Source organism: Microcaecilia unicolor, chromosome 2 (genome assembly GCF_901765095.1).
Source record: "Microcaecilia unicolor chromosome 2, aMicUni1.1, whole genome shotgun sequence".
Classification (NCBI taxonomy): domain Eukaryota; kingdom Metazoa; phylum Chordata; class Amphibia; order Gymnophiona; family Siphonopidae; genus Microcaecilia; species Microcaecilia unicolor.
Genome location: NC_044032.1, coordinates 78,313,924 through 78,323,625, shown reverse-complemented (window position 1 = coordinate 78,323,625; position 9,702 = coordinate 78,313,924). Strand labels below are relative to the sequence as shown.

The 9,702-nt window shown below is 40.4% G+C and overlaps 1 protein-coding gene across 1 annotated transcript in view; it reads left to right on the top strand.

The window, feature by feature from the left end:
* Nucleotides 1-2,585: 2,585 nt before the first annotated feature.
* Nucleotides 2,586-9,702, top strand: part of FYB1 (FYN binding protein 1) — a 270,798-nt gene continuing 263,681 nt past the window's right edge. The window contains exon 1 of the mRNA XM_030193065.1: nt 2,586-2,723. Within this exon, the coding sequence (XP_030048925.1) occupies nt 2,721-2,723 (3 nt within the window). The 5' untranslated portion in view covers nt 2,586-2,720. The remainder of the gene's footprint in view (nt 2,724-9,702) is intronic.

Below are 9,702 nucleotides of genomic sequence, written 5' to 3'. Positions count from 1 at the left end.
AGATTTTTTTTTGCCCTCATAATATTTTCCATTGTTTCCATCTTATGATGGAGTTATAAGCTATCCTTAATGCTTGAGACACCCACAAATTTCACCATTTGAATTTGGAGTTTCAAGGCATTAAACCGAGCAGAGGAGTAGTCTAATGGTTAGTGCAGAAGGCTTTGGTCCTGGTAACCTGGGTTTGATTCCCACAATAACTCCTTGTGACCCTAGGCAAGTCACTTAACCCTCCATTACCCCAGGTACAAAAAAACTTAGATTGTGAGCCCCACAGGGATAGAGAAAGTACCTGTATATAATGTGTAAAGCACTGCATGTCTAGTAGTGCTATAGAAATGATTAGTAGTATTAAACTATCACCTTGAGGGATACAATCTTAGTGTCTAAATCCTCCAATTTAGTCACTGTATCTCCAGTGAAATTATGTAGCTGGGTAATAGTCCCTTGAAGGAATCCTTCTGTCCTCATACCACTTTCCAAATATCCAAACGGGTAACATTTTGAGAGAAAATATGTGGCCCCCATGTTTCCTCAGGAGAAACTACTAGCTTTGAAAAGGATACTGAAGCTGAAACAGTCAATGTAGAAGTGAGCCCAAACAAATCAAGTTGAGAAAGTTTCAAGGAGGTTTCAGGTTGTGGGGAAAGATTAGGCCATCAGGACTTAAAGAAGTTCCCAATGTAGAACAAGAAGCTGCAGTCCCCTGCTGAGATTGAGGTAACACAATATTGTCCATTAAACTAGCAGAGCTCACCACAGATGATTTGTTCTTCCATTTTCCCATTTAAAAAACATGGTCACAAATACACAAACCCCACACAACAAAACTATAACACACCAGACTTTAGCTATTCTGATGCCACTTCAAAGCTGTCCTGACATTATTGTCTCATAGCTTCCACATTGTGTCAGCATTTCACCATCCATTTATTTATTTATTTATTTATTGCATTTGTATCCCACATTTTCCCACCTTTTTGTGGGTTCAGTGTGGCTTACAATACGTTATGAAAGCTGGAAATACAGTTTGTTACAACTCAGTTATGGATTACATTATGAGGAGTTCTACTCTGAGCTAATGAGGAGCAGCCACATTGCTCCAGCAGTGCTCTGAAGGGGCTCCAGAGAGACAATCAGGCATTCCAACCTGAGCCAGTAAACAGCTGGCTCCTTCAGGCCCTGGAAGATCGCAGGGCTTCAACCCTTCCGCTTCATGGCTTCCACAGATATTACAAAACACCTCTTCTCCCACTGAGACTAGGTAGCGTCAGTGATTTGAAGTGGGGGGGGGGGGGGGAATCATGTGGCCAAACCTGCGCCAATCAGCAGCTGATTCCTTCAGGTCCCGGAAGGTCACAAGGTTTCAAGCCTTCCCCTTCATGGCTTCCTCAGGTATTCAAAAATTCCTCTTCTCTCCCCCCCACCAAGCTCCTTAATATGCTTGTATATGCTGCCAACACAACCAGTATTATAACATTATTAAGAGTAACAGTACTCAACTGCTGAGTCCAACTAATCCAAATGATCACAGTTTTCGATATATTTAATACTAAATTACTTTGTACCATCCAGTTTCTGAATAATAGAACATCAGATAAATCCTGCATTGGAACTAAGCTTGAATATCATCTGCATAGACCCAAAAATCCAATCCATGCATATATAAAAGGAATGCTAAAGACCATAAAAATGTTAAATAAAATGCTGGCGAAAGGAAACCCTTGAGGAACACCTGCATGAATGGGAAATGAAGCTGAAGAATCCTCCAGCATCCTCACAGTCTTTTTTCGTCTTCTAAAAAAGATTGAAAGCTCTCGAACAGCTTTCCACAAACATCAAAAGGCCACATTTTGACTATCAGAAAGTAACTGAAAGCAGAAGTGATATCAAAGAACAGCAGCACTTCAGATTCACGTTTATCCACCTCCAATCTTAAAGAATTAACCAAACAAACCGGTAAGGTTTCTGTACTATACATACATATTATTATTATATTTTTATTTTAATGTGTTGTAGTAGATGACCGTCTCTTTGAAAAATCGATAAAAATAAAGTTGTTAAAAAACAAACTGGTTGATATTGAAGCAATTTAAATGGGCAGGAGAGCCTCCTGCCCATTTAAATCACTTGTGCTTGCCTAGCTTCCAATATTCAATAGCAGTTAACCAGAAAGTGCCTCTGAAAATCAGCAGTCACCAGCCATGCACCAATTGGGCAGGTCAGGAGCACTTCTGATGCCCCTCCCCCCCCCCCCCCCCCCCCCCCCCCCCCCAAGATCCCAGCAGGCTGTCTTGGGCCTACTTACCAGTTCTGGTGTTCTACTGGTCTTTGAGGCAGGAGCGAACCCCATTGTGGATGCTAGTCAAAAATGCCACTGCAACCTCTAGTAGTAGTATACTACATAATATACAGAACTCTAAACCTCTTACGCATTTTAAAAAAAAAAGGTCAAAAGTTTTTGACCTCGCATTATATTGTTCTCAAAGCACTGTAGCTAATGATATGAAAGACTGCCCTGACACACCAGGCTATTGGATAATTATGCAAAGCAAGCATCAGTTTTGCTGAGCGGTGTTACTGAGAAGCTCGGACACACCACAGACTTAAAAAAAAAAAAGGAAGTGGGCACTGCACAGCAAAGAACATTTACGAGTAATATCCTGACACTACAGGACATGCTTTTTCTCTTCCCTGCTGAAACCTAGCTACCTGCAACAATGGTAAGGACAAAGGATTTAGTTATGATACTTATTTAAGGGGCAGGACTGGGGGGAGAGGTTTCAGGTATGGTTTGAATGAGAAAATCAGTTGTAGCAGTTCTTAGGGAAATTTCCTTGCAGAAATATGCAGCACAATCAGGGCAATTTTGCTCTCATTCTTCAGCATCCTACCATGGAGGAAAGACTTTGATCTCTTCACCACACCTGCTCACAGGGATTGTGGAAGTTCAAGGGCTCCAACTCAAGCTGAATATAGGAAGCTCTGTATTTTTAGAATGTGAAATAAATAGGAAGTAACTTTTAAAATTCCTATTTTGCAACTCTAGTGTATGAGTTTGAGGAGAAGAGACAGCACAGGATTTAGCATGTTTGCTTCAGCATAACCCAAGCTACAGTAAAGACATGCTCTTACTAGATCAGGGTTCCTTAACCTTTTTCTGGTTCCCGCACCTCTTTAATCGATCAATGAAACCCTCGCACCCCCTTCCTAAACCACATGTCCACTAGTCAGTACTGGCAACTACATGTTGTTAGCCGCTAGCAGTGCTAACTCCTAACATGTCACTAAAATTTCAGTAGTACTAGCAATAACTCTTGTAATAACTGCCTTCACTCTTGTCTACAAACTTTCAATAAATTGCCTCACATTTCAAGACCATTCATCTGACCTCTTCCTGAACTCTTTGTGGTGCGGGCACCAGTGGTTAAGAACCCCTGTACGAAAGCATACAGCAATACTCCTTTGTAATTCTTCTTTTTAATCACCTGATCCTTCATAACATCCAAAAGTGAAAAGCAAAATGCATTGTAATCGTCATAAAACTGTATCAAGCATCCATTTCTTCCTATCCATCTATATGTGTCTGCCATTGCCTCTTTCTTATCTGTCTGTCTTTCTCAACCCCTCTATCTGTATCTCCATGTATCTCTTCCTTTCCATCTATATATGTGTGTGTCCCCACATATGGGAAATACATTTTAAAAGTACCACAAAGTGAACACCGCATAGTACTGACTGCAGAGGTTAACCACAAAGGAAGCAGCAGCAGGGGCAAAAATCCGCTTTGGAGGCATTGGTTAGCCACATCTAAGATGTCCCACCTAAACTCTGGGCCGTAGGCATGTGCCTATTTGTCTATGCCTTAATCCTGCTCTGCCTGACTGTGCCTCTTTCCATCTCTATGTCTTTCTCTACTCCCTATCTGCATGTGTATCTCTCCTGTTGTATCCTGTCTGTATCTTCTCCTCTGTCTCTGTGCAATGTCTTTCCATGTCATTCTGTAATTAGTACTCCATCATAAAAATAGTTTGCCTTTGAAAATGTGGGCCACTGATGTCCATGGGTGCTAAAGTATCTACGGACATTGTACTATACCTTTTTGCTGAAAATATCTAATATTCAGCCCAGGGGCATAGCCAGACTTCTGTGGGAGGGGGGTCCAGAGCCCGAGGGGAGGGGGCACATTTTAGCCCCCCCCCCCCCCAGCGCCGCCCCCCTTCCACCCCCCCTCCCGCCGCAAACCCTCCCCCGCCACCGCTTACCTTCGCTTTTGTTGGCGGGGGACCCCAATCCCCGCCAGCCGACGTCCTCTCCGTCCTGCTGCAGTGAAAAAAGTCTTCTTCCTGCTGTTGCATGCTGACGTCCTGCACGTTGTACGTGCAGGATGTCAGACTCAGAGAACAGAATTGTTCGCTGAGTCTGACTTACTAAATACCAAGTGCTGCCAAATTTCAGCCTAAATACCAAGTGCTGCGGTTTAAGCCTATCATTAGAGGTGTACAGTCCAAACTCTTTTGTCACAAGCTACAGCGGGAAAAAAATAAATAACATAAATTTAATTGCATGATTAATCGCGATTGCAAATTTTAATCAAAATGCAGCTCATATAATTCTGAAATTCATCTCCGTTAATATGATTACCATAATATTCCTATGTACCTTACCTGTTATATATACTCTGATTTTCTATTCCATCAATGTGATTGTAGTTGTATTATATTGTAAGCCACATTGAGCCTGCAAATAGGTGGGAAAATGTGGGATACAAATGCAGCAAAATAAATAAATAAAATAAATAAATATTCAGCCAATGGAGGTCAGCATTATTTTGGCTACCACCAGTGTTACAATGCCGGGCCATGTTTGGGCATCTGCATTAAATATACAGATTTGTGTGGCTGACTATCCTTTATCCGGTTACGTGTGATATTCAGCACTTAAGCATTTAAGTGAAAATGGATAAAGATAGCCTGAGTTTTATGTGGTCCAGTTTCTCTAGTCAACCTGCTGAATATTGGCAGTTAACCAGAGGAAATCCTCCTGGGTGGAGAACTCTGCAATCCCACAAAGTGTAGTAAAAGTAAAAGTAAAAAGGTGGTGAGAAAAGGATCATGGACTCCAGAGACAATGGAATACAAACTTGATGGTTCAAGAATATTGTGTTCAATAACGGTTGCCGCATCTCAAAAAAGATATAGTGGAATTAGAAAAGGTACGGAGAAGGGCAACAAAAATGATAAAGGGGATGGGACGACTTCCCTATGAGGAATGGCTGAAGCGTCTAGGGCTCTTCAGCTTGGAGAAAAGACGGCTGAGGGGAGATATGATACAGGTAGACCTGAATCGTTTGTTTACTCTTTCCAAAAATACTATGACTAGGGGGCATGCGATGAAGCTACAAAGTAGTAAATTTAGTACGAATCGGAGAAAATTTTTCTTTACTCAACATGTAATTAAACTCTGGAATTCATTGTCAGAGAATGTGGTAAAGGCGGTTAGCTTAGCAAGGTTTTAAAAAGGTGTGGACGGCTTCCTAAAGGAAAAGTCCACAGACCATTATTAAATTGACTTGGGAAAATCCACTGCTATTTCTGGGATAAGCAGTATAAAATGTTTTGAACTTTTGGGGGATCTTGTCAGGTATTTGTGATCTGGATTGGCTACTATTGGAAACAGGATGCTAGGCTTGATGGACCTTTGGTCTGTCCCAGTGTGGCAATACTTATGTACTTATGTAAGAAGGTTTATTGATCATGGACGCGACACAGAAACGGCCTACGACCTGCTTCAGGAGTCTAAAAACAAATACATATTACATACAATAAAATATAACCAATAAGATTAAAATAGAAAAGAATATGTATTATAAAAAAATGCTGTTATAAACGTGATGAACATAAAAAAGAGTACCAATTAAAAATATCAGAATTTATATAAATTTAAATATATAACAGACTCAACATGTGAAAAATAAATTTAAAAATGTATGTAACAAATAAATGATAGAAACACAAAATATAGATATTGATACTGTAATATATAACATGAAAATAAATACAGTGGTGTACTGGAGCAGGCTCTCACAGGCTCTTGAGAGCCGTTTGTTAAGTTTTTAAGAATTTTGGGAGCCGGTTCTCCATGGCTACTTTAACAAATGGATCCCAAAATGTGGGCTTGGGCCCCTCCTGAATTCTCTTTTACTTTGCTGGCGAGAGAGAGCCCCCTGTTAACAATTTACCAGCACACCCCATATCAATACAAACAATATGCAACATAAACATTGATACATATACATATACACAATAAAGCTATGTATGTCTTGTCTTTTCAATCTTATGACACCACCTTTTTACTTTTATTGGCAGTTAACCACATAAGTACCAACTCCACCCTCAGTCTGCCCACAAAATCACCGGCTACAACTTTAGCAGTTGGTGCTGATATTCGGGGGAGCTAACCAGTTAGCCTTTGCTGAATATCAGTGGATAGTCCCATACAAGTGATTTAACTGTTCGGGAGCCTCTCCTGCCCAGTTAAATTGCTTTGAATATTGACCCCTAAAATACTATCGATCCAGCAAACAAACTGGCAGAGATTCAACAGATGAAAACTACATGGAAAATTTGAACTATTATTTGATTGAGATAATCCCCTAATGGTTTTTATATTGTATGTATAACAGCCAGATGACCTCTACACTCCACAAAAATAGGCTTATTTTTATACATTTATATAACTAAACTCCAGCAGGGCAATATTGTCATTGGCATATTGTCATTCTAATTATGCAAAATGCATCTTAGTTCCAAGGCCAGTCATGAATCTACAAGTTTTTGTGTGAGTGCCAGGATGGATTGTGGAAGTTCAACTGACTGCCAGATTATAATTTCCAAGGAGGCAGTGCACTTTAAATCAACAGTTTTTTTTTAATTTTCTCCCAAACTTCAATCCTGTAACCACTTAAATTGGAGCAATAGTAAAGCAAATGGGTGAGAGTACAACATTCAACTTACAAAACCAACATAAAGGGGCATATTCTACTACTACTACTACTGCTACTTATCATTTCTATAGCGCTGCTAGACAAACGCAGCGCTGTACACTTGAACAGGTAAGAGACAGTCCCTGCTCGACCAAGCTTACAATCAAGGACAAACAGGACAAATAAGGGATAAGGGAAATACTTAAGGAGGGAATGATAAAACAGACATGGGTGCTGAATAAGTGAATAGGGTTTTGGAGTTGAAAGCATCCTCAAAAAGGTGGGTTTATAGCCTAGATTTGAGAAGATGGCCAGAGATGGAGCTTGACGTACTGACTCAGGAAGTCTACTCTAGATGTATGGTGTAGCAATTTAAAAGGAACGGAGTCTGGAGTTGGCAGTGGAGGAGAAGGGTACAGGTAGAAAAGATTTACCCAATGAATGGTGTTCCCGGGGAGGAGTGTAGGGAGAGATAAGAGTGGAGAGGTACTGAGGAGCTGCAGAGTGAATGCACTTGTAAGTGAATAAAAGGAGTTTGAACTGTATGCTGAAACTGATAGGGAGGAGGATGCCTTGATTTAGGTGCCACAATGGGCTATGCTTAGCACCAACTCTATAATGGCTTCATGGCACACTCAAGCCATTTTGGCATACTAGCGTGAAAGTGCATTGGCGCACTGAAACATAGGTGCACCTACTTACAGCAGGTCAATGGTTGGTGTAAATTGCTACATCTAAGTGTGTCATGCAATGCTTGCAACTGATAAAATTCTATAAGTTATGCATAGCACTTGGTGACTCGCCTATGGCCCACCTATGCTCTATCCATGTGTATGCCCCCCCTGATGGAGTTACATGTTAAGTGATTTTGGTGCGTATTTTATAAAATGCAGCCTAGCACTTAGATGTGTAAATGCTAATTATAAGTGCCAATGACGCATGTAAATGCTAGTATTCTTTAACTTTCATGAGTACAGTACAGTCTTGATTATCCAACGTAATCAGGGCCGCCAGCTTGTTGGATAATTGAAAAGTCAGATAATACAGAATAGTGGATAAGGGGTAATTAGAAGTATATTAAATGCATGTTTCCAAAAAAGAAGCAGTAAAAAGAATTTAAAACGTAATGTGCCCACAAATCTTACCTAGTACTGCTGCCTTTTTAATTAGAAGTGACGCCAGGAAAGAGAAAGAGAAACCCCCACACATCTCAATGATAATGCAGTGACGTAAACAGGATATACCAGATAATCCAGAGTATCAGATAAGCGAGACTCTACTGTATTTGATGTCAAACATTAGACGCTTGTAGAATAGTCCATCAAGAAACTAAGTATATAACTGTATGCCTATATATATAGGTGCCCAGATGGCACATGACTGGTGCATACTCTATAAAAGAAAAGCAATTACTTTTCTTTATAGAATACTAATGTAATTGGGTATATATTCATGTATCCACTTTCATGAGCCACGGAGCAGGTGTGTGTGTGTGCTTATGTTCCAGAGATACGTGTGTAAATTATAGAATGCTATAAGTTATTCAAATAAACGTGCACGCCCCCTGCCCATGGTCCACCCAGATACCACCCATGTGTATGCCCACCTACAAATCACACATTATCACATCTGCATTGATTGCCCTTAGAGGCCCACATTAGTTTTAAGTTGCCATGTCTGATATATAACGTCTTTGATGGCAGTAGTCCGGAGTACTTGATTAGTCTGTAATTTTAGATTTTCATGAATGTGTCATTCAAATCTTATCTTTTTTCCTTCGGTATTAGGTGTTTTTATCCACTTGGAACCTTGGCTGGGAGTTGGTGGATTACAAATGATATATTACAGATATGGGCCTAGTAACAGAATAGCATACTGGCATTTACATGCATATATGCTAATATTCTAAGCTTTTATAAACATAATTGGAATATAAATGTTAGCACTACTTTATAGAATTGCCCCCTTATTGTTCCTAGGTGCTTTGTTTTTTGCCAGTTTAACCAGTAGGAAGAAAAGGCATTAGGGTTAGCATTCCGAATTAATTCTTGATATTCAATGTTGCATTGAATATCTGGATATAAGCAGTCACCTGGAAGTTAACCGGACACCGGCTAGAATTCATCAGTGCCCAGCTAGCTCAGTGAATAAAGGTAGGACAACTTTTTTGCTGTCCTAACTTTATCCATTTACTCAACTACTTAGCAGGCTGAATATCACCGCTAACTGGTTAAGTTCCAGCTCTGCCCAGGCTCTATCCCTGGATTGCCCTAGCACTAACCAGACAGTGCTTGAGCGGTCACGGGCAATATTCAATGTAACTCACCACTGAATATTGCAGGATGGCACTAACCACTGAATATTGCAAAGCTGCTGAATATTGTAGGATGGCCAGTTCAGTGGGGTTTAACCCAGCAGGAATTCTCTGGCCCAGTTAAACTCTTGAGGTCTACAAAATCCTGAGTGGTGTAAAATGAGTAGAAGTGACTCGTTCCAAAATTACAAAAACTAGGGGACACTCAAGGAAGTTACATGGAAATAATTTTAAAACAAATAGGAGGACATATTTTTTCACTCAGTGAGTGGTTGGGATCTGGAACTCTTTGCCGGAGGATGTAGTAACAGCGATTAGTGTATCTGGGTTTAAAAAAGGTTTGGACAAGCTCCTGGAGGAAAAGTCCATAGTCTACTATTGAGACAGACATGGGGAAGCTACA